We start from the raw sequence: 26,696 nt of genomic DNA, 5'->3' as shown, positions 1-26,696 counted from the left end.
AATGAGGAAATATCTTCAGCAGAAGACTCATTCAACTCTCTACACACTACAGTGGTCATAAACAACACCGAGTTACCTTCTGCCTTGGGTAAAACTTGGTGGAAAAACCTAATAATTATGAATCCTCATCTCTTTAAAGTGCTTTGTTTCATTTTTGAAACCCCACAATTACCTGAGGTAAGGTAGGTTTACTAGTCAAAACACAGAACTTGGCTATAGAGTTAAGCTCAGCACAAGAGAGGAAGTTCAGAAGGGGTGGTTGTGAGAAGCGCTTCTTAACTGACATGAAAATAAGGTGCCAAGCCGTGTTAGTCTGTATCCACAAAAACAACGAGGAGTCCGGTGGCACCTTAAAGACTAACAGATTTATTTGGGCATAAGCTTTCATGGGTAAAAACCCCATTTCTTCAGATGCGTGGAGTGAAAATTACAGATACAGGCATAAATATTGAAATATGAAACTATGAAAATAAGGGATTTTTAAAAATTAAAATGAATGCCAACATTTCCTGAGCCTTCTTGGCAGCAATTGGCTTTCCAAATACTTTCAGCAGGATGGGGCTTCATGTGACAAAGTGTAAACAGAACCAGGTGAAGCTGGCCCTAGCAGGCCTCTAACCTTCCATTCCTCCCCTCACCCAAACATACTCTTCCTTGACAAGCATTGAGCTTGAGACACCTGCCATTGGACAGGCTCGCCTGGTGTTTTTCCACAATCACTGAGACATCGGGTTCCTCTCTAACTAGCTCTCATTGGTGATGGTACAAACGCTCCTTGCCCTGAGGGGTTTTACTTCTTTTGATAGCCATTTAACAAGTGAATGCAGTGTTCACAAATGTGTAAAATTGACAACCCTAGAGAACAAAGTCCTATTTGCAACGGAACTGGCACTGCACTTGCTGCGTTCGCTTCCTCACGCTGCCTGGCCAGGACTCCTCATTCGTCCTGACCAGGAGTGAGGAGCCTTCATGCCAATCCTTGGATTCTGACAAAAGGTGCGACAGCCCTTTATTTATTTCTGCTCTTTTTGAATGAAGGAGAAGCCTGTCCCCTAAACAATGCTACACCAAGTTTCTGTTTCTCTCTACACTGAATGCAATGGGTTCTGCCCTGCTACTGAAGATTCAAATGTCAGCATGGTCTTGTGAACAGATCATGGGACTGTGAACCAGGAATTTTAATCCCTGCTCTGTCATTGGTTTGCTGTGTAATCCCAGGCCTTGGGCAAATAACAATCTCTATGAGCCTCTGCTTCCCCCATTGGGAAAATGCAGATACACTCATGTTTACTCACTTTTATAAAAGGCTGAGAGAGCTATGCAGGAAAAAAGCGACATAATGTGTAACTATCATTTTTTCCAATACATCTGTGAGCTACACTGCACAGATGACAATTGTGTCATTGTACACAATAGTGTGTATACTGACAGAAGTGGCATAAAGTAATTGTTCTGGTAGAGGTAAATCCATGGAAGGCCCTCAAGCCCAGATCCACAAAGGGACTTAGGTGGTGCAGTACATACCTTTTAGGCACCTAGAAAATCACTGCAACAATGTAATCCACAAAGCCTGAGCTAGGTCCCTCGGCTCCTGTACAATGAATGGGAAAAGACAGGCACCTTAGAACACAATCCACAAAGCCAGCGTGCTAGGTGGGGAGCTGCCTAAGATAGCCAATGGGCTATGCCAAAAAAAGGGTGTGTCCTAAACTGCGCCCCTCTTGGAGATAGGCACCTAACTCCAGGTGGCAGGGAGGTACTATCTCTACTGGTGATCCACAGACAGGAACCCCTCTCCTGGAGTCAGGTGACTTAGACGGCTAAGTTGTTTCTGGTGAGAATGAGCTAGACAAACACCTAACTCCACCCAAAGCAGCAGGGAAGTGGGTGTTGGGAAGGACCTCCTTCATAACACGTAGCTCAGTGGCTGGGGAGAGGAGGAGGTCCCTTATAGCCTTTATCCCAGTGGATAGAGTACTCACCTGGGATGTGGGTGCCCCCCTCTGCCTGACAAGATGAGATTTACACAGAACTCTACCACCTCTCAGCTGAGTGCTCTAATCACTGGGCTGTGGAATATTCTGATGTGGAGCGCCTGCTGTCATTCCTGTTGACGTTGTTCCACTTCAATTAAATAATAGAATAATTAAATATTAATTAGGCCAGTGAGAGAATGGGATGTAATCCATAGCCGAGTGGTTACAACCACCACCTGAGAGGCAGCAGACCCCTGTTCAAATCCCTTCTCCTCATCAGGTGGAGGAAGGTCTTGATCCAGGGTCTCCCACAAACCAGGTTATTACCTTATCCTCTGGGCTAAAGGTTATAAAGGAGGTTATCTCCCCCACCCCCAGCTGTTTTGTGTGTGGAGTTGGGTGGCCTCTGAGCACACCTGTCGGATTGCGTCCCATAGGCAAGATAGTCAGGTGAACATCTATCTTCCCCTGCTTTGTGAATCGCTCCGGGGCTTAGAGGGAGGCAGCAGTGTGCATGCCCAGAGGCAGAATCAGAGCACCTAACCAACTTCTAATGCAAAACCTTAGGAGTGCGTTTTTGCATCTACAGGGTTATGTGGCAGTCGAGCCAGATGGGGTTTTATGGAATGCAGTGATGCCTAAAATGTGACTTAGGTGCCTAAATCTGGGGGTTAGGTACTCAAATACGTTTGTGGATCCAAGCCTCAGTGTAGCGGAACTGATGTGTAGGGAACCCAGGCCTGGCAGAGAGAGGCCTTCTCAGGATTGGGGCAAGGCTAGTAGATCTGCAACTACATACATATATTATGCAAATTCCCTCCTAGAGACGATGTGCACAGCAGTTGTGGATACTGCTCTAATAGCTCCTGCTGACTAGGGGGAAGGAGAAAAAAAAGGAGAATGCCATCCCCCGGCAAAGCATGTTTGCTCCTCCTGAGCCAGATCATTTCGTTTTACGATACTTCATCTCCGTTACTTGCCACAAGCAAACAACGGTTTTAAAAAATACCATGCTCACCTTCTTCTGATTTCTGTTGTTGTGCCAGTTGCTCTCCTCAGCACGATGTCACGACAATGAAAGAATGCTGGGCTGCTGCAATCATTTTAAAATGCTTCTTTTTATTTGAGCGGTTGCACATTGGGTGAATGAACTTAATGTTACAACCAAATATAATGGGTATTTAACAGATGGCTAATGGTTACAGTGAAAGGCATGAAAGAAGGGATTTCTTTAACTATTATTGAAATATTCAGCATAAGTGCAGTCAATTACATTTTGTATGAAAGAGGCAAATGATAAGGTATTTGGTGAAGTGCTGTTTCATCTATAGAAAATAAATACTGAGACATCTCAAGTAACTTGAAATCACGTCTCAGCTATAGTATTTACTATCTCAATGTTGGCCCATCTCATGGTTCGTTCTGGGGAGGTTATTTATTTATTTTAAGTAAATAAAGCATTTAAGGTTTACTCATCATCAGTATAGTTTCTTTTTAAAATATACAAAAAGTTTTGGCAAATAATATTTATACAGAAAAATAGTTTTAGATCTTTCCAAATTTGTAATTGTTCTAAAAATGATTTGTTAATAAATAAAATGCAGAATCTGTTGTACATTTATCTGCACATCTGTGTAATTGCCTCCTTATTCTTAGCACAGATCTGTACTTGTTCAGTTTCTAGGAATATCACAAAGTTATAAAGTTGGAAAGTGGATCTCGTATTAAAAATACATTTTCTCGTTTGTTTTGTAGGTTTGTCTGAATGCAAGACCTGATGTATCTGAAGCTTTGTCACGAATGGGCAAAAAATAGTAGAACTGAAGTAACTGTAAAAAACGATAGAATAATTATCATGAAACATAAAAAGTTTGCACAAAACAATGTTTTAAACAGTCCTCTACATAAAATATTGAAACAATGTGGATAATTTACCATTTAGTCTTGTACAATAAGCTACCAAAATGCCTAAATGAACTATTATTAAAAACAAACAAACACAACTTTGACAGATATAGGCAAGTTGTAATGTCAACTACCTAGTTATAATGACTGAGAAAGTCTACAAATATTAGTGTTTGAAGAGTACATAATGGTGAGACCTTAACTGCTAAATAACAGAAGTTAAGATACATTTTTTCCACAAAATAAAACAAACGCAACATTACAACCACTATGTTAATTTTACAATCAGATTGTGATTTTTTTCTCTCTTTCGGGTGATCAGATCTACAGCTTTAATATAAATAGATAGTAATTAGACATTTGACAAACAAAATTTAGAACGGAAAATAATTTCCTAGACAAATAATCATACCATTAGTGCCTCTAGTGCCTTTCAGAAAAGGCAGTGCTGCCAAAGTTTAAAATAATTTACAATCAATCTGAAAAGGTTAAGTTAAAATACTGCAATCACCAACAATGTCCACATAGAAAACTGATGTTGTCAACAATTATACATAATATTCACTTATAACAGCTGTTTTCATTTTTAAACAATAATTTAAAAGCTACGTATTTGTGACGTGTGCAACATACAAAATGTAAAATATGAAATATTTGGTACAGCAGTGCTGGAAACAAATCTTAAACCAAACCTAAATGAAATTTTAATTGTACATATATAATTACCTTGTAAAACAACAATGTATTTAAAAAAGTAAACATTAAAATCTGTTTAATCCATATATATGTATGTATGTATATATATAATATGTATATAGTTGTATTAAAGATATCTTCATATTTCTGTGACATAAAATATGTTTTAAAAGAAAAAGGTTAAAAGAACTAGTTTTTTCCCCCCTCCATGCTGTAATCCGGTTACAACCCTTTAATCCAATTTTAAAAAATGCAAGAACAGTAATGATTTATTCAACTGAAACTCTCCCTCCATTTTTAATGTTTAGTTAATAATCTAGATTAAAGTCACTTATCAGGTTTTCAGTGACTGAACTCAGTTTTAGTTAAATTAGAATATCTTACAAATCTCCTCACCTACAGCCTTTTTGTTGTTGTTGCTCTTGACAGAAGTTACCTCAACAGCAACTTGTTTCTTTTAGGTAACCTGACTGAGAGTTTAAAAGATTAGTCACTTATTGTGGGTTAGATTGTTGGCATCAGCCTCACTTCCTTCAAGTCTAATGTGGCAAAATTTAGGCACTTCTGCAAAGTCTCTTTTAAAAACATTATAAATATACTCGTAAAATAATATTTTCAAGACTCTGTTGTTTGGGGGTATGAAGTTCATACCGTGCAAAGTTTTAATTTTTTTTCTGCTGTTCCATGATTCAATGCAGCTTCTCTCTACAAGTCAAATATCAGCTTATGTGTATCTAAAGAATTTGTGCTTTACGTTGGATTTACTATTTAAAATTTTAGACTTACAGGGTGATGAGCAGGGGCACTGGGTTTTGTTTCACTTCCTTTCTGTGTATTGGAGTCAGCTGACTAGGGTAGTAAACATAGGATTTCGAGGTTTTCTGCTTGGTTACAATAACAATAATTAGGGTTAAAAATCATACCTGAAACTGGGATATATTTTAGCCAATATAAATTAATTATTGCTAAACTTGAAAGATTCAAAAAATTGTGAATCTTATCATGCTAAATTAATGGGGCCATTTGCATTAGCTATAGTTATGGAGATAATAAATATTCCTATGACGTAAACGGTGTTTATAAAATCTTTAAAAGTAAAATGTTACCCTTTATGTCTTGAAACATCACAGCTGGTATCAGGTAGTTAACTATTTTAGGTTGGACTATATTAAGCATACCATATGTAATATTCATATATAATACAACCGCACTAGCTTTTTAGAATTTCTGATCTGTCCATAAGAACAAAATCTTTACTTAGCATGCAGTTTGTGGCAATTCTAGAGAGGAGGAAACAGGATAGTATGTACAATAACAATGTTTTGTGATTCTCAATGAGGTCTCTTGACATTCCATTCCATTTCTGCTGATTATTTCAGGATTATCTATAAAGAAATGAAAATATTATTGGACTTTTTGATGATTTTATCCTTTTAAAAGAAGACTATACTACAATTTAGGCTTTGGTCTATTTAAAATTAAGACACAGATTACACAAGATTTTCACCATTGATCTATGTTGGGTTTAGGCTTTTGCATTTCACAAACTTGTCCTTTTCCTTTCAATTACAGATCCTCAAGAGCATGCAATCAGACAAAGGGGATATTACACTTGAAAATACCAGATACATTTCCCCTATTTTCCAGTAAAAAAGCAAGAAAGAAAAATGTCAAAGTGAAAAGTGAAAGGCTCCAGCAATTATTGGGCCAATCCTTAGAAGTGCTGAGCGACCTAAATACTCCTTGAAATCTATGGGAGTTGAGGGTACTCTGCACCTTGCAGGACGGGCTCAGGACCTCAGAGGACAGGAATAATTATCTACTACAATTTTAAAGTTCAAATCCTTCTCCCATTAAAGTCAATGATGGGAACAGGGTGCTTTCCATTGACTTCCACAGGAACAGAATCGAGCCGTGAAAGTTGTTGGGCTGGATGCCTCAAACAAGATCAGACACATAGCAACACCTTTCTAATTCTTAATAACTTTTTTTTGGCAGGTCAATTAAGTGAAGTACCTTTCCCATGTAATGACTAATCTTGCTAGTGTGACATTTCAGTATGCTAGAGCCCAAGAGTGCTGGAACCTGTTTTCTACAGGTCAATCATTTTATTTCCCATACAGCAAAGGTTAACAGTATTATTTTATACCCCGTTTAAGATACTTTAAACATCTCTGCTGTACAGTACTGGAAAACAAACCAGATTTCCATCACCCAAATATGCTAGTTAGGCCAGCTACAATGCCCTTTCCTACCGGGTGTAACATCACCACCTGGAGACATGCTGCAGTATCTCACCATCACCAAGCCCCTACTTCAGAGCTAAAAGTGAAAGGCTGGTAAGCACAAGACATGTGCTGAATTGCCCCTTTTTTCCTGTTCATTTGGGCACTCAACACATTTTCAAGCCATATTTGTAGGCCGTATATAACATAGCATTAAATAGTACTCTGCCCATTTATGTATTGTAGGCTTGTGACATTGTATATTGTGAATTTATCTGAAAAAATAAGATGCTTTGAAAATAACCCCAGCAACATACTACCTCTGACATACAGATCACCAAAAAGAAACACACTAGCTCATCATGTGATGAGGCTCAGCCCTTTATTCCAGCACATACATGATTACTGATGAGGAGTGCTCCAAGAGCTGGTTGGAGCATGCCTATGTCTCTACCAGTTTGCTGCTATAGGTGCAGTATGCAATCAAAATGGTTTAACTATTACAGCCAACTTCCTGTGGGTACCCCGGAAACCTCGGCTCACATGTGTGGTGACAATGAACACCAAGTTTTTCCATTTCTCAAAGAAAGATGACTGTATTTCCAGGAGTGACATCAGTGTTGTCATGTATGTACAAGTTACACCGTTTTCCAGGTAGGAGCTCAGGAAGTGTTATGGTCTGGAGGTGGATCAGATACTGAATTGTTGTTTTCAAGGCACCTACAGTTTGGTCATTCTGTTCAAGCCGTCTGTTCTAGAAGGCTGGAATAGCAGCTCCCACTAATGTTAATGAATGATCTACTTCAAGCCTGGATTGTAAAAAAAACCAAAAAAAAAAAACCAAAAAACCCAGTGCTTCTTTGAGAGGAAAGGAATGCTCTGTATGAACCGCTGGAATCTGCATGCACCTATAAGCTTTGAACTTATTGGCATGCCAACTTTTGTGTCTTTATTATCATTTATATCTTGGTAGGATCTAGAAGCTTCAACCACAAACATGTATCTGCCACCCCAAAAGACTTAAAATCTAAAAAAGACAAGACCCAATGCATGGATGAAATAAACAAATGAGTTGGGGAGGGCGTAGGGGAGGATGAGGGAACAAACATATGACGATTATTAAACATTTGAATTGTGGTAGGGCCCAGAGACAAGCCAGGGTTGGGGCCCCATTGTGCAAGACACTGCACAGAGTAACTGACAGTCTCTGCTCATGGCTGATGTTTTAACATGGATTAACTGTCTGAACAATTTTTAGCCACTTCGTAGCATTAATCGCAATTTCCCACCTGCTTCGCCATTCTCAGATGGCAGTTTTCTGTATACATCACAGTTTTAAGGAGGAACCTGAAGGAGAATAAGGGGGTGGCTTTACGAATTTTGACAGGGAGTCTTTCCCCACCCAAGCGGCAGCCTGGGGAAAAGGGTGAAGGTATTTGTAGATGTGCACATGCATGGGTATATTAGGTGCTGCCGACCCTACGCCAGTTCTTCTGTTCCTTTTCGCTGGCAACTCCGAGGAGGGGCAGGAGGGCGGGCAATGGAATGGACACGAGCAACACATCTCGAAGAACAACAGTTACAAAAGATAGGTAACTATTTTTCTTCTTTGAGTGCTTACTCATGTTGATTCCATTCTAGGTGACTCACAAGCAGTATCCTCGGAGGTGGGCTCAGAGTTCACAGCCTAGCAGCTTGCAATACTGCTCTACTGAGGCCAGCTTCATCCCGAGCTTGCTGGGTAAGTGCGTAATGGGATGTGAACGTGTGGATGGACGACCAGGTGGCCACCCTACAGATGTCCTGGATAGGCACTTGGACTAGGAAAGCTGCCGAAGATGCTTGCGCCCTGGTTGAGTGGGCAGCTACTATTGCCGGAGGTGGCACCTTTGCCTGATCATAACAGCAGCAAATGCAGGCAGTGATCCAAGATGACATTCTTTGAGCGGACCCTGGATGACCTTTCATCCTGTTGGCCACAGCGACGAACAATTGCGTTGACTTGCAGAATGACTTAGTCCTTTCAGTGGGTGGTGGTGAGCCTACAAGTCATTCAGTCCTACTTCTTTTTCAGCCAATTGCTAAGACAAAAAAGTTTGTTTACATTTGCAGGAGATAATGCTGCCCGCTTCTTATTTACAGTGTCACCTGAAAGTGAGAACAGGCGTTCACATGGCACTTTTGTAGCTGGCATTGCAAGGTATTTACGTGCCAGATATACTAAACATTTATACGCCCCTTCATGCTTTGGCCACCATTCCAGGGGACATGCTTCCATGCTGATGACACTCGTTAAAAAATAATGTCAACAGCATGGACTCATGTCCTCTGGAATGGTGGTTGAATGGTGGTTGAAGCATGAAGGGACATATGAATATTTAGCACATCTGGCACGTAAATATCTTACGACGCTGGCTACAACAGTAGCCATGCGGATCCCTGTTTTCACTTTTAGGTGACACTATAAACAAGAAGCAGGCAGCATTATCTCCTGAAAATGTAAACAAACTTCTTTGTCTTAGCAACTGGCTGAAAAAGAAGTAGGACTGAGTGACTTGTAGCCTCTAAAGTTTTACATTAGCTGCATTCAAAAATAAAACAATTTGTGTACATACTTCTACATTTCTAAGTTCAACTTTCATGATAAAGCGATTGTACTACAGTTCTTGTATTATGTGAACTGAAAAATACTGTTTCTTTCATATTTTACAGTGCAAATATTTGTAATAAAAATAAATATAAAGTGAGCACTGTACATTTTGTATTCTGTGTTATAATTGAAATCAATATATTGGAAAATGTAAAAAACATCCAAAAATATTTAAATAAATGGTATTCTATTTTGTTTAACAGCACAATTAATCACCATTAATTTGTTTAATCACTTGACAGCCCTAATAATAATTTATTTCAAGTTCTAATGTAAATTCTAACTCCTAAATAATCCAATGAGATATGTCCATCTATTTTGTAACCTAATCACATAGAATAGGTCTAATCACATAGAATAGCACTTATCTACTCTCCCACTTTTGCCTAATACTGCAATTATGTATTCACTGTGACTATGTTCACTAATGTGTTTTGTTCCTGGTCCCTTTTCAAGATAATAGATACAGTAAGCGCCTGATAGGAGAAAGTGTCTACACATGGCCAATTCATTCATATCTACAGCAAGCCCAGGAATGTGCTTTCCTGTCTATATGTGAGTGGGCTTGTTCTAAATTCATTGCAGAAAATGCACATTCTGCCACTGCAGTGGTACAATAGCATTTCTAACAAGAGCAATATATCCTGACAGTCTGATGGCCTAGTGGTTAAAAGCCTTCTTAAATATTTACGTATGATTGTAGTGGATTTAATGGTATTTACGTATGATCTTAGAGGCAACCACTGACAGGACACTCTCCTTTTTCCTCCTCTTTCAATATCTGTGTCTAATAGATTTGCCATAAAGAGCCAGATTGTTTGTATCACTAGGCCATCGTGTAGATTCAAAGCACTGAAATCACGTGAATGACGGTTGCTATTACCCAAGCATCAATGGTGGTTTCAAGCATGCTGGACTTCTCTGCAGATTTGCCTCTACATATCCAGAAATATTTACCCCTTCAAATCTTCTATCCCTAAAAATAATTTTTGGAACACAAAGGCCAAGATTAGCTTTCATTGCTATGAGTTTCAGCACAGCACTTTCTAGTTTTTACTAAGCCTCAAGAATAAGGGATCCTCCAAGGTATAATGGTGGTGAAGTCTATTGTGTAATACGTGTTTATCTTTTTAAGAATGAACATAACTTGGGCTAAGACTGATCCTGAGTCAGTTTCTACAACGTGTGTCAAAGGAGTGACAGCCAGGTGGGAAATTTTTTTAATCACTGTCTTCAGTTCCCTTGCAGACTAGCAACTAGCATATCTGGTAGATAACTCCAAAGCAGCTCATGGTTGCCTCAAAAGAATTAGTAAAAGTTTGAACTTGCTGGTGAATTTTGAGATAAAATAGTAAAATTTGAAAGTGTCTTTCAAAATAAATTCCAACTTTTTAAACCTCAGAGAACCTTTCTTGAGATCTAGAATAGCAAGTTCATGGCTTTCATTGAGACAGTTCACAACAAGATAAAGAGCATCTTCTCTGAACTTGAAATGCACATCATTTAAACAGCCGATATTCACAGCTGTACCTTACAAATTCTGGCCAATCAGTTTTGATTTGAGGTCTGCTGCCTTGATCCTTACAACTGTGTGACATCAACTGTCTGAATATCCAATGCTGGTACACAGCAAAGAGAGTACAAAATTTCCCATGCTGCACAAATCTGATCTACATCGATTCTTGCTCAGTTACAGAACTGTCAGTGGATCCATCAGCAAGTGCTGTAAAAAACTTGCTTTTTGTATGCTTTTTGAGACACTCCCCTAAAGAGACTGAGATTACGTCTCCAAAGTCTTTCATTCCACAGATGCGAATATACCTTGAGCCAAGATTAAGGCCATATCTTGAAAACTGAACTCATGTTTCGTGACTGTGTAAGTGGTGTTAACAAGGTGGCAAACATTTGGCTCTCCCCCGTTGCACACTGCAGAGCTATCTAGGAAAAGGAACTTCTTGTAGACAAAATGACGTTTTATGAATTTCACATGAACAGAAGAGCAGTCACGTGCATGTAGGTAATACATTCTAAAGGTCTTACAGACACTTACAAGAGGACTGCCCTTATCAGAAAGCTTATCACATTTTCTGAAAATTACATGAAACATTTCATTTTTTTGACACACAAACCATGGGGATTTATAGCTTTCCATGAGTTCTGGAAAATGCATCTACATTGAAGTTTCTCGTATTCCTATCCCATATGCTATGTCCTTTTCACTTACCCCTCTCCTGCTTCAGGCTGATTTTTTTAATTATCATTATTTTTACTCCTGAAGTCCAAAAGGGTGAGTAGATGTGTTCCAGACATTGTTTTTTTTAAATAAAATCAAAATCAAATCTGTGATTATTTAATTTTTAAACAGTCCCACATCTTGTTTTGTCTTTCTGATACCCTTTTTGGATGTCTAGCCAGCAACTCCAGATCAGTGTGGCCAAAACTCAGGTTTTGATCTGCTCCTTGAAACCTTCCTCCCCAATCCCAATTTATCTATTACCATGAATAAACATCATCATCATCCTTGTCACTCAAATATATAATCTGGGCATAAATTTGAACTCTGCCCTGTCTCTACATTCAGACAGTCATGCCATATCCAAGTCTTGCTGTGCCTACCAACATAACATGTTAAAGAATCTGCCTCTTCTGTCTGTCTAGACTGCCAACACTCTAGATCAGGCTCTCAGTGTCTCATGCCTTCGGTACTGTAATCTCCTTTCTGGCCTTGACACCAGTTATAAACCCCATCTGAAATCCAGGCACAACCTGCTATGAGGATAATCCTCCTGGGTCACAGCTCTGACCACATCAGACCCCTCTTTGCATCCCTCCTTTGGCTCCCCTTCCTACATCATATCAAACACAACCTCCTTAGTTCCATGCAGTCTGTAAAATCTGTCTTACTGAGCAACTAAATCCCGCTTTTGCTTTGCCAGTGATACCAGACTTGATCACTCATTTGTCCATTTCTCTCTCAAAGATCTCTGCACTTTCCACAACATCACCCCCTATGCTTGGGGAAACCAGCTCATCAAAATTCATACTCCTTTTAAGTCTCTCCTTTAAACTTACTCTTGCCTTGATTGCTACACATCACTCCTGTGCGCCTGATTAGACAAGCAGTGAGCTATGACTTCTGTTTGCTACTCACGCCTGTTCATTTTGTTGTTACCACCCCCACCTGGTTTGCCTGTTTTGTCTGTCTGCTGCATTGCTTCAGACATAAAAACTGTGAGCTCTCCATGTTAGCGACTGTCTTGTTATTTGTCCGTATAGTGCACAGCACAATTGGGCCCTGGTCTTTGTCTGAGGTTCCTAGGTGCTAGTGTCATATAAATAAATATAAATAGTGTTTATACAGTGTGTAAGTCTTGAACTGATTAGCATATTAAGCAGTCTACCCTTGGCAGCAGTCAGTAAATTTGCAATTACAAAAAAACTGTAACGAAGTATTACAGAAAGGTAATCTCATTCCTCAAATCTGGTAAAGCTGTTGTTTAGCAGTTGCAGCAAATAAAATTAAAGTGTAGTTTATTTTAAAGCCTACTCTGGCTTAGTTGGCAGACTACAATAGCTGTTGCCTTTCAGACAAAAATAACTGCCTTTGAACTACCTGACTGCAGCCTTAAGTTTGCAAGCTTTATTTTCCTCTTAAAATTAGCTGAAACTGCCTTTCACCAGCAGATGCTTCTATGTTTGCAAGGTTATGACAATTATTACACATCTTACTCTGGACTGGCTTGAACATTACCATTGAACCCCACTATAGATGAAAAGCTCATATCTAATCTCTTTCCTCCCTAGTCACCACACACATCTGATTAATTAGAGCATTAACAGACACACACTTTCAAAATGAAGCTGAGCCTGAGGCATGCTCAGCACTGCATTTCCTCCTGGCTTTACACTGTTTTCCCAAGGCATTATTTGTTTGGCTGACATCAATCAGGCCCATCCACCTGCCCTCTGACTGGCATCTCATGTCTACTGCTCTGCTCAGTCCCTTCTCCTCTCCTGTCTCTGAGTCAGCTCAGTTCTCTTTGCTCCAATTCCACTCTGCCCCTCTGACCACCAACCCCTTTGCTGGGCAGCTCAGTGCTGCTGTGCCTAATGTCTGTCCCATTGTCCTTGCTAAGCGGGCAGGAAACATGATACTCTCAATGAATCCGTAAACTCAGGGGTCGTACCCTATGAATGGAGAACTGCTAATATAATACCTATTTTTAGGAAAGGGAAAAATGGTGATCCGGGAAACGACAGGTTTGCTAGTCTGACCTCTATTGTATGCAAGGTCTTGGAACAAATTTGGAAAGAGAAAGAAGTTAAGAACATAGCGGTAAATGGTAACTGGGATAAAACACAACATGGTTTTACAAAAGGTAGATCATGCCAGACCAACCTGATCTCTTTCCTTGAGAAGATAACTAATTTTTTAGATAAAGGAAATGCAGGTAGAGAGAAGAGCTACTAGGATGATCAGAGGAATGGAACACCTACCTTATGAGAGAAAAATCCAGGAACTTGGCTTGTTTAGCCTAACCAAGCGAAGGTTGAGAGATCTGACTGCTCTCTCTAAAGACATCTGAGGGGAAATACCATGGAGGAAGAGGAGTTATTTAAGTAAAGCGCCAATGTTGACACAAGAATAAATGGTTATAAACTGGCCATCGACAAGTTTAGGCTTGAAATTAGACAAAGGTTTCTGACCATCAGAGGAGTGAAGTTCTGGAATAGCCTTCCAAGGGGAACAGTGGGGGCAAAATAGCCAACTTCTTTCAAGAATGAGTTTGATTAGTTTATGGAGGGGATGGTATGATGAGATTGCCTACTACAGCATGTACCCAATCTGCAACTACTTGTAGCAAAAATCCCCAGTGGATGGAGATGGGGCACTAGATGGGGAAGGCTGTCAGTTACTACAGAGACTGCTGTCTGGTTGGTATTGTTGACATACTCAGGGTTGAACTGATCACCATATTTGGTGTTGGGGAGGAATTCCCCACCAGGTCAGATTGGCAGAGACCCTGGGATTTTTCACCTGCCTCTGAAGCATGGGGCACGGGCCACTTGCTGATTTAAACCAGAGTAAATGGCAGAGTCTCTGTAACTTGAAGTCTTTACATCATGATCTGAGGATTTCAGTAACTCAGCCAGAGGTTATGCGTCTATTACAGGATGGGGCATGTGAGGTTCTGTGACCTGCGGTGTGCAGGAGGTCAGACTGAATGATCACGATGGCCCCTTCTAGCCCTAAAGTCAATAAGCCAATTAGTCTTAGGCAACAGGACTTTTCCCAGACTGTATACATGTATATAAGGTTGATGAAAAAATGTCTGATATCATATACAGTATAATTTGAGAAGTAGGCACTCATAAAAGCCTGCAACCACAATGTTACTTTTTTGATGGAATATAATAAATGTCTTTAGTATTCTTGCCTTTTTAGGAAACATATTGAGGTGATAAAGACCAGTTTTTAGCTAAACGTGGATTCCATTCTCTCCCCCTTTTATCATTTGGATAAAAGACTTGAGTATCTGAAATCATTTAATATCAGAGGCAGATATACTTCTAGCAATGGAAAAGGGTCAGATCTCCGTGCTTTTGCTATTACTAGCATCCTTTGATTCCATTAACCACAGGTTGTTGACGACTCACAGTAGAGATCTCATGGAATGGATGGAAGTTGCTCTTCTCTGGATTCACTTCTTCACAGTGGTCCCAGAGGGATCTCACAAGACTCAGTCTTGTCATTCTTCCTATTTAATATTTCTATGAAGCCACTAAAGAGAGACTCTGAGACAGCTAAAGCTCTCATCTCATCATTATGTTCATGTTTATTATATTAACGAGTATTTATTCACTTCAAATAAACAAGAGTAGCTACATTCTAGGACTAGCCAACCTTGTTCACTCTTCGTGTGAATAATGCAGTCCCTTTAAAGCAGAGGTTTTCAAACTGTGGGGCTGCTCAGGGCTGACAGCCGGGGATCCCACTGTCAGTTGTCGGCGGGGGCTCTCGCTGTCAGCTGTCTGGCTGACAATTGCAGCAGCCATGATCATTTCTATAGCAACAGCTACCTTTCCCACCTTCTGGTTTAGTGTATCATATCCTGTCCTTACAACAAGCAGTTGTGCAGTGCTTATTCCACTTGTGAGTTTGATATTTTTTCATATTATGTGGTGAAAAAGGGATCAGTATTTATTGCCAAAAGATAGTAATGTTCTGAAATGAAAGGCAGAAGCTGAAACAGCTGATACAGTCATCATATCCACCACATTGCCAAGAACAAAAAGTCTTATGCAACTGGGGGAAAACTGATTATCCCAGCTGCAATTGACATTTGCAGGACAATGCTTGGTGACAGGAAGGCAGAGAAGTTAAAAATGATCCTGCTGTCAGACAACACGGTGAGCCGCCGAATCTCTGACATGTCAGAAAATATCAATGCACAGCTGATCTCTCGATTACAATCCATTTTATTTGCAATCCAGTTGGATGAAGCAACAGATATCTCAAAAGAAGCCAATTTAATTGCTTACATTAGGTACAGTCACAAAACATCAATATTGGACGATTTTCTGTTCTGCAAGCCAATTAAGATGCATGCAACTGGATCTGAACATTTAACATTTTAAACGACTTCTTAACTTCTCACGAGTTGAAGTGGGAAGCTTGAGTCGGCATCGACATGGATAGAGCCCCTTTTATGACTGGAGGTAGGGCAGGCTTGAAAGCCAAAGTATTTGAAATTGCTCCACATATATCATGGACTCATTGTACAATACACTGCGAAGCCCTTGCAACTCGAAACGTGGATCAGGAACATACTAATGTTCTGAGTTCTGCAATCAAAATCATGAACTTTATTAAGATCCAGCCCACTGAGGCACATCTCTTTGTAATCCTTTTTACAGAAATCGTAGAGGAGCACAATCCTTTTTTATTTCACATGGAAGTCAGGTGGTGATCCAGGGGGAAAGTGCTGTAACGCATTTTTGAACTGAGAAACTAAGTTAGACTTTTTCTAGTGGATTTGAATTTCAGCAACCCAGAGACACTGTGTGATCCCTGCTGGCTTGTGCTTTTGGCTTACCTTGCTGATATTTTTGACAAACTGAATTATCTAAACCTCTCATTGCAAGGAGTGGAAAGTACTATTTTTGACCTGCACAACAAGATATTGACATTCAAGAGAAAGCTAGCTCTACAGAAACCAAAGATCGAAACTGGTTTAAGCATTCTACTCCTGTTAACTGACGCTATCGACGAAACACAATCTGAACTATTGAATGTTGTGGTGCCAACCAAGAATCACTTGACTACTTTCAGAGTCAGTTTGGATAAATATTTTACCACAGGAAATGCACCCCTGAAAGACTGGATTATCGAGCCTTTTGTAGCTGAGGCAGTGACCTTGTCCCAGCTCTCAGATGACATTCAGGAGAATCTGATTGAACTTCAGAGTGATAGGATACTGGACATTTAATTTACAAAACGGTCTTTGGGGGATTTTTGGTTGAAAGTTGGCTCAGAATATTCAGTTTTGTCGAAGTGCGTGATCAAAGCTCTTTTACCGTTTGGTTCATCTTATTTGTGTGAGATCGGATTCTCTTCGCTGACTGTGCTAAAGACAAGTACCATTTGAGACTGGAAGTAGAGGACAACCTCAGAGTGTCAGTTTAAAAAAATCTCTCCACATAACTGTCCGCAGAGAAACAGGCACATCCTTCACATTAAAGTATCTGTGTATTTGAAACTTACAGGTATAGATAATTTAATTAAAGTTGTGTTAAAGGTCTCTGTTAGGCTCATGAGCAGGCTATCAGGTGTACTTTTTGCATGTGTCTATTTTTGTGTTGGTTGGAACCTCGGGGGGGGGGGGGGGCTCAGCTCAAAAAGTTTGAAACCACTGCTGTAAAGTTTATCGTACTACACACAAGAACATTCTAATTTCTGTTAATGAGACTGGTAATAAACAGACTACACAGAAAGGGGAAAGCCATTATTGTAGCTAGTTTAAAAGCACCCATGTGATGACTATTTTTATGTCCAACTCAATATTAACTTTCAGCAGGTTTGATCTACTATCATAGATTACATTTTCCATCTGCTATTTTTTAAGGCATTTTCTTTTCTCTGCTTTCATTTTCTAAATTGCTGTGATAGGTTTACCCAGATGTGCTGAGGGACCAAAGATGTGAAGGGCAAGTGTGAGATTATTCATCATGGCAGAGTCTATATTTCTATATATCCTGAGTGATACTTCAACACAACATTCCTGAGCTCACCCATTCTTTTCATGTAAGTCCTGTTTCTATTTTGTTTCCTTCTTGTATTCCATGTGTGCTGAAAACATTCAGAATGAGAAGGGTACTACCAATTTCACACCGTTAATAGAGCGTGCTGCCTCATCACAAAGGGCACAGGTAACATTTCTCTACGCTCCACAGGAAGAACAAACACTAGTTGTCACGAAGATTAAAAAAAAACAACAACAACAACAAAAACAAAAACCAGGCTTCAAATTAAGTTCCTCTCCAATGCAAAAGTTCTCTAATGCAATGTTATGGGTCAGACCATAAATTCACAAAGGTATCAAGAAAATCCAAATTATATTTCCCACACAATTCAGCCACCTTGCACATATTGGAGTAGTATTTTGTATTACTGTACTTATGGTTAGTTTTATAAACTTACTGCACATATTTAGAATGGACCGATCTTAGTCTCTGAGGGAAATTTATCCATGAATGTCCTGACTTTTATTCATTTAAATTGTCATGTCTTTTCTTTCACTTAAACAAGAAAAAAGTGAAGTTATGAACTGTGAACGGCTTTATATTCAAATTAATATATAAACCTGGGTTTATTTGAAATAAAATCTCCAACTGAATCTGCACAGGGAGACCCCTGCAAGATCAGTGCCAAAAATGATAAATGCATTATTGTTGGGGGAATGCTACATCGAATGGATCATGTACATATAAAAAAGTTATCTAAGTTTATTTCCAGGGTGAATTCTTGAAACAGTCAACTGAAATTCTTTCCAATTCCAAACAAATACATCTGGAGCTCTGGACGGCAGTACTTGGCTAAAATTTTAAAGGAAAAACACATACCTGATATGAACTGTGGGTGAATTTCAAGAACTGGCAACTGTTATATCTAAACTTTTCCCCCCCCAAACTTATGAAATCACTTGATCTCAGAAAACTTTGCCCATGTTCCAATAATTAAAAACACACCCAATGGAATTTTACCATACTTGCCAAAAATATCACTTTTGGCATGGCACAAACTTGAGAAATTTCATCTTAAAGATACATTTGTTTGGAAAATTATACAAAAGCAGGAAATATAAGAAAACTGCCTCCTCAAATATATGTATACTGTATCCATTGCAATGTCATATTTTATGGAACAGATAAGTGCAGAAAAACATTCCAAAGTTAAAAAATAGAGTAGAAGGAAAGGGAAGGATGCCTAGACTTCTGACATAAAAAAGAAATAAAAAGAATGCTTTTCTTTGCACATTTCTCAGCCTATGTGAAGATACTGCCATCTAGCTAGTTTATGGCAGAAAACGTCAATTTTCAGTTTTTTGCAAAAGATGACTTCTCTCACATCCCTTCCAAATTGATAATATTTTATACATTGTTAATACCCATACCAAAGATTTGTACACAATAAGATTGCTAAAATTAACTGTCATCTGTAATGACTTTCATGGGGTGACAGTTGAGCAGAAAGGGTTCCACAAAATAATGTTAGTAAAAATAGATATAGTGAAGACATTTTAAGTGTATTTAGCATTATGATAATTTCTTTTTGTTTAACCAAATCTACACTGAGAAACAGAGCTACTTATACAGTTTCTGTTAATTAATAAAAAATAATGTTTTTCACACATACTGGATAGTGTCAACATGTTTAAAAATGAGTGTGTGATGGTCTGAAGTCAATGTGAGTTTTGCTTTTGACTTTGCCCCCTTGTGTTTGCAAAGTTTTCCAATCCTTATTTTTGAAAGTGAAAATTCCTTACATGTAAATCAACTTCTCTGAAGATTTCATTTGATAATGTTCATGCTCTTGGGTCTTGCTTGTCTATCATGAAATAGGCCATGACCCTGTAATTTTTGAGCCTTTAAGACAAGATACATGTGTGTCAGACACAGGCTACTTGCTGTTATCCGCATACTTTCTATATAAATTCCTTTTCCTCTAACTTGAGGAGCAAGACGCAAATGCATCCTAAACCACCAAACATAACTTTTGCCCCTAACAAATATGTGGTAGGGTGACCAAAAAGAAAGTTATAAAGCAACATTCGCTTCCCAGTCTTAGAGGAAGGTGGGAGAGCAGGAACCACTCAAATCATCTGTCCAGAGTTAGTGAATTGCAGGCAAGTAATTTTTCTTTTTCTAAGAATATCCAATTGACTGAATTCTTACCCTTGAAGAATACAAAGTTTGAGGGAAGCTTTTTCCAAACAATGCATTCCCCAAATAGTAGAGAAACAAAGAGGCAGTTTCATGAAGCCAAAAGAGTTGTGAAGGCTTCCTAAACCTCTCCTGGTTTTATAATGTAGCCCTGAGCAGATTATGTTCATCATGGGCTTTGCAGCACCAATGCTTCCTTCATCAAGGAAACACTCTGTATCAGCACCTTGCCCCAAGCCAAAGAGCCTCATGCTTCAATTTTCTAGGCTGGCTCTGCATCTAGCTTCTGAAACAGGATATTTTCTTTCACAAGATCTACTGCATACATGGTGACATGGTTTCATTGTGACCTTTTAAAAATGCCTTAAAGGGCAAATCCTGTCCCCATATCTCTGCAGGCTCAGCAGACCCAACGCTGCAGAACCAATTCTACTCTCCTGTGTGGTCTTTGGGAGCAGGATTTCAATAGACCACACACAATGCACATTCCCTGTGTGCATGGAGGGTTTAGGGCAGGATGCAGAGGCACTAAGGTTGTGGAGCCTGACAGATATGATAAGATCCTGGAGAAACCTTACTGAATTAAGAATTTTAGAAACTCGTTGTATTAAATATGCAAATGTTTATGTACTATTGAGCGACTGCATGTATTTCCATAGGGCAGGGAGACCACAGCCCTCCAAGAACTAAGAACATGGGGGCATAATTAGGCAAATTCTCTCAGGCTGTAACACCTTCAGAGAGCTAACACCACCTGGAGAGAGACTCTCACATATTGGTTCAAACTGGATTCTCAAGGAACCAACAACTGGATAAATAGCCTGAGTCAAAACTCAGGGCTTTCTTTCTGATCTAACAAATGGACAGAACCTCTGGTCTAAGGGGGAACCCAAACCTTAGGGATGGGTTGGAAGGTCTTTTGCTCACTGAGGCCCCATAAGACTTGGGAGCTAGTTCTGAGTGAAAGCGGAAATGAACTGGTGAGCATGCAGATAGGTTCTTTTATTAGTTTTTAATATGTTGTCTCTGTAATGTTTTCACCTTAAGAATAAATGTGCTTGCTTATAAAGGGCTGTGTGGTAACTTAACTGTGGTAATAACACAATTTAACATTTCTGAGAAAAGAAGTGAAGCAAGCCTGTTTAGGTAGTCTTTTGCTGGGGAGGTCACAGTATAGTCAGGGAACTGTACCGCCTGGAAATATCCCAGTCAGAAGGGGGAGAGACATGTGTCTCCACTCAAGAAAGGCATCAGCTAGGGAGCCAGAGGCCTAGAGTGGTTGTCCTTGGTGGATCACAGAGGGGAATAGAGGTGCAGTTGCCGTCAACTGTGACAGAGCCTATTCTAGGACTGTTACTAAATTTGTTCGGTGCAAACCTAGTCTATACCATCACCAAGATAAAACAGGAACAGAGTAAAGGAAGATTAACTAGATGAAGCAGGGACATTCCTTCCTTCTTTCCTTTTATGATGAAGGGAGACTGATTGGGTGAATTCTTTTTTCCTTTTGGGACTGGGCTCAGTGCTTTGATATTTCCATTTGCTTCAAGGGGCCATGAGACAAAAAGAACAAAAATGGTTTAATCTGGGGATAGGAGCACCTGAGACTGCCCAAAAGGGAGCATCTTAGAGACAAGCCTGGTTCTGATCACTAGGAGAAGGGAAAACCCACAGTTGGAATGTCAGACACGAAAGGCAGGAGAAAAATACAATAAATGATGCTAATGAGGAAAAGGTTAATAAAACTACATTTTTTAAAATGCAGTCATTTAATGAAGTGGATATGAATTATTTCAGCATCGATAAGACTACCTCCATAAGATAGCTATCAAATTTAATAATGTTAGTCTTATGCAGGACCCCGTGGTTATGTACCCACACTAAAGGCCACACAAAAATTATCTTTCACTTGAAGATGTTACTTTAATCCACAAAAAGGGCCATTTTCCTCCTATCTTCCAGCTTTTCAGTTCATCTGCCCAACATTTTTGACATATCTGGAAGTTTAATGGGTTTCCTTGAGACAGAGTGGGAAGCATCAAGAGCCCTCTCTAATTCAGCACAGCAACAAGGGTGAGAGCTACCTGCCTTGCCAAACCTTCTCTCAGAGGTAGTGCACAGAATGAACTTAAGCATTTTCTTAGGGAGCAGGGGAGGTTTACAGAGGACAGCAGCTGCCATGTGCTGCTCCTGAGCTACACACAATAGATTCACTCATGTGGGCCTTAGCAGCTGCACAGCTGAGCAAGGGGGCTGCCACGTGATTCTTCAGTCTAACAGAATTTAGGTTTACTGAATGCCTTGTCTTGCAAGCGTCCACCTCCCCTTTTCCAAGACAGTTGTCACTGCTTGTTCCCAATCTCCTGTGTACAAACCATGAAGGAGGGATAGGCAGCTGCCTTCCCAAACTCCTCAACTCCAAAATTGCCTGATTAAGCATGTGGCTTAATTAATTGTTTAAAAAATTATTTCCAACTAAATTCTGTGGCAACTACTTTAATTTGTTTTTTGAATTTGAATGTAATGTGACTATTTTTATTTTCACTATTATTTTAATTTTACAATTATTTCAATAAAAATGAAGGTTATTGAATAATTTCAGAATTAATACAGATGCATAATTTCCAATTTGCCTCAGAAACTGATGCATAATTTAGGTCAGATTATGCTGGTGTTGGATAATTCAGAAGCCTTGGCCTTGTTAGACATGTTGATGATCTCTTTCCAAATGTAATCTGAAAATGGATCTTTTCTCTGTTGTATATGCTTCTTAAGGCCATAAACAAAGGAAGAGAAATTATGACACAGCTTTTCTGTAATGTATATTCTATATTGTCTATTTGTTCTGTGAAGCATTTTAGAATACAATTTTGTATAAAAGATGCTACACAAAATAAAGACATATTGCATTGAAGTGAATTGATATGAGCAAGGCTATTGTCTAAGGCCTGGTCTACACTGGGGGCGGGGGTGATCAATCTAAGATTCACAACTTCAGCTACGAGAATAGTGTAGCTGAAGTCGACTTATTTTAGATCGATTTAGAATCACTTACTTCGCGTCCTCGCAGCGTGGGATCGTCAGACGTCGCTCCCCCGTCGACTCTGCTTCCGCCTCTAACCGTGGAGTCGATGGCAGAGCGATCGGGGATCGATTTATCGCGTCTACACTAGATGTGATAAATCAATCCCCGATAGATCGATCACTACCCGCTGATCCGACGGGTAGTGTAGACATGGCCTAAAAGCATTTCGAGTTCTATAATTGATATAATAAGATTTCTAGATTGTCACTCTGTATGTTGCCCTGAAGCCTAAAATGTCTGCTGAGTCAGCATGAAGCAATGGAAACAGCTACAAGATGGTTGAGAGCTCTTTGTGTTTAGAATATCACCAGGTTCAGCCATCATATTACAGTCCAGTTTTTAAGTTCTCAGCAATTTTTGGCTATATTTTTTAAATATACTTTATGAATTACACCTGTATGACAGTATAGGCTTTCACCTAGGTTTTTTTTTTATAACCATCAAGAACTGGACAGACATTCCATGGGTTCCTACTTCACTACAGTGCAGCTGGAATATTAGTTGAGATAAATTACACCAATATAGAAACATATGTAATGCAATGTTCTCAAGTAAAAACAGAAGGAAAATGATGAAATCTTGGAACTGTATATGATTTCTTTACTCTTGCTATCTCTAACATTGAAGAGAAAAAGGACCACTGTGCTGGAAGCTGTAGGAGACTAAGCAAGCAGCATTCTCTATGTGGAAATAAACTTAGGGGTTAGGTTCCATTTGAAGGCTCCTGACTAGAGCTGGGCAAAACTTGAAATTTCCATTCCATAGAAAATTCTGACATTTCAAAAAAGTTTCCCTTCCAAGTCAGAACAAAAACTAAAAATTTCCCATGAAAATTCCAAAAACTTTTTATTCTGGAAAATTCTAAACATTTCCATTTGATTTTTCCACAACAGAACAAAGCAACTAGCTGCCCTCTACACTAGGGGCAGCCCAGGGAGTGCCCCGCCACAGATCAGAGAAGCCCTTAGAACCTTGGCTCCAGCCAGGGGGCCTGGGCTTCCTCCCTGCAATTATGTGATCACATACTATTTTTTCCACAGGCCTCATTCAGTGCACAGGTTGACTGCACAAGGGGACAACTCAGCCACCAGAGCTGTCTGACTCTGCATGGTGAACAGCACAGAAGGATTTGTGTAGTCTATGCTTTGGGTCTCATTTACTCATGTTATTTTCAAAAAGAAAGCAAACAATTGGCTAGCAGATAGGGTTCATGTACGATTTTCATGCAGTATGTCATTGACACAAAATATGAACCATCAACACATGCTAATTCAATTTCTGTGCCCGACCGAGGATTTTTAAAAAACTGTCAGCTGATACTCTGTGGCTGTGACTGTCAGCTGATGTTGGCACCTATTCCTAGTGGCAATTCCAGGATTCCTGAGCAGGTCAGCAAATTTTTCCCAAGAGGAGTTCAAAATATTCACCCAGATGATTAAGCACTGCTACTACTTCCTCTTCAGAATCAAGTCTGGTATCACACTCCATCTGAGTGAAAGCACCTAGAGCCAGCAATCTCTTACTGCAGCTTCTGGGTGTTTCCAAGGACTAATGCAAAGGAGGAAGTGAAAAGCCTACTGATGAAAACAATGGTTCCCATTGATATCAAGGGGAAAAAACGCCCTAGCAATTCCCTTTTTACATTTTTAAACTAGACTCTCATTAAATTTAAGTGTTCCCTTCTTCCAACATAAATGGAAAAGGAAACCAGCGTTGCCAAATTCAGGGGAAACCAGGGTATTCTCTTGCAGGGGGACAGATGGCTGCTGTTTTGCTTGTGGAAAAAAGGGGCAGAGATGAAAAGTTTTGTATGATGATTCTGTCCTTCCAGCCAGCATGAGTTAAGTTACTCAGGTGGAGGAAGCCCCTATGAAAATCCATGTGGAAAACATTGCTACTGACTGGAATCTTTGGATGTGCCTACACTGCAGCCTGGAGCATTCTTCCCAGCACAGGTATCATAGAATCATAGAATATCAGGGTTGGAAGGGACCTCAGGAGGGCATCTAGTCCAACCCCCTGCTCAAAGCAGGACCAATCCCCAATTAAATCATCCCAGCCAGGGCTTTGTCAAGCCTGACCTTAAAAACTTTTAAGGAAGGAGATTCCACCACCTCCTTAGGCAACGCATTCCAGTGTTTCACCACCCTCCTAGTGAAAAAGTTTTTCCTAGCGCTGCTTGTCCTAGCACATTAAAAATTGCAGCATAGCTGGGATAGCATGGGCGACAGCTTGGGCTGGCCATCTGAATACAGCCGGATCCTCTGGGTATGTTCTTGGGCAGCTGGCCCAACCCACCACCTGTGCTACCCCAGCTACACTGCTATTTTCCATAAGCTTTGTCACGCAGAGCTAGCCCGTGTCTATCTACCCGGAGTAGGGAGCCTGGTCCCAACTGCAGTGTAGACATATCCTTTGTTTGTTTTATTTATTCCCCTGCCATCTGTATTTCCACTTGTTTGTGTCTCTGTTTTTGATCACCATGCTTCGCAAGACTTCACTAAGCGCTTTTTAACCAGTTTCTGTTGCAGAGACTCTGATGGGCAATGTTAACTACATGATTTGAGAACCTGAAATCCAGCAAACCTACAGGATCATCAACCTACTCTTCAGGGTAGTACCATGATGTTATTCATTACCTTACCATACCTTCAAAACAAAAACGAGAAGAATAGAAAACAGCTGAATTTTAAGCACACCAGTTGCCTGTGTTTTCCAGAATAAAACGTTTTGTCTTCTATTCCCAAACATCATCCTTCAGCATTTTCCTGATTAAAATGAGTTAGCTTTCAGAAAGGGATGTACAAAAGAATACTGTGCAAAACAAAAGGATAAACCCATGAATACACTATCACACTGGAAAATGTAATGTTTCTTTAAGAAAGCACTGTGTATTTCAGAGGTAGTATATCTCCCCTAGAATGCTATACATCAGTGGTCACGGTAACTTATATTACCAAACTTGAATTGCTTTTAAATTGAGTTCAGTTTACCGGTAGAACACCTATAAATAATCCATTCCAAATATTTTTTAAAATTCTTAAAAAAAAAACAAAAAAAAGTTGGCATGTGATTCTACTCCTCTGCTAGGCCTGTGGTGCTGGGGGGCAACAAGATAACTATGATGAAGGCCACTGCTTCTTCCTTTTCTCTTTGTGAGCAAATCTGCCTACTACCTCTTCAGTTTCATCTTACTGCTGCTGTTACTGGTAAACACCTTTTTGCAAAATTTGGGGATGAGTATACCTTTAAGCTCTCCCTGAGCAGTGCATGACAGTGATGCACCTGGCTATCAATAAAACAGTAAAAGTGACCAATGCACAAAGGGGTGTGCAGGCTGGCACACTGGGGATTGAACTGAGGATCCCCAAAATTGAAAGCATGAATCTCTACAGATCAAGCTAAAAAGCCCAGCTTGCATATGGAGAGCTACAAGAGACTCATATCCTCAGTAGATCGGGCACAGAGGGGAAAGGTAACACACAGTTACATCAGCAAACTGAAAAAAGAAAAGAAAAAATATTACTTCCTCTAATCTCTTTCTCTTGCATCTTAGGGGTCACTCATAACAACGGTAGGTATAATATTTTCAGAAGGAAATGTAATTTTCAAGTTGGCAGTGTCCCTTAAAATCTAGAGTGGACAGAGGAGTCCAACTTTCCATGTAAATATGAAGAATGCAAATATGAGTTATTCCTTATGTTACTGGCATTTTT

At 39.7% G+C, this 26,696-nt stretch overlaps 1 protein-coding gene across 9 annotated transcripts in view; it reads right to left on the bottom strand.

The window, feature by feature from the left end:
- Positions 1 to 4,608: 4,608 nt before the first annotated feature.
- MBNL2 (muscleblind like splicing regulator 2) overlaps positions 4,609 to 26,696 on the bottom strand; it is a 363,485-nt gene continuing 341,397 nt past the window's right edge. For 7 of the 9 annotated variants that reach the window (XM_084631980.1, XM_084631977.1, XM_084631983.1 and 4 more), the window contains one exon: positions 5,829 to 5,962. In XM_084631980.1, the coding sequence (XP_084488106.1) occupies positions 5,948 to 5,962 (15 nt within the window). In that variant the 3' untranslated portion in view covers positions 5,829 to 5,947. Of the gene's footprint in view, positions 5,963 to 26,696 lie in introns of all 9 variants that reach the window. The other 2 variants (XM_084631982.1, XM_084631985.1) reach the window with 2 other exon arrangements.

This window comes from Lepidochelys olivacea, assembly GCF_965140295.1.
Source record: "Lepidochelys olivacea isolate rLepOli2 genome assembly, chromosome: 1".
NCBI classification, from domain to species: Eukaryota; Metazoa; Chordata; order Testudines; family Cheloniidae; genus Lepidochelys; species Lepidochelys olivacea.
The sequence above is the reverse complement of the archived record's forward strand: the minus strand, read 5'-3'. Positions and strand labels throughout refer to the sequence as shown.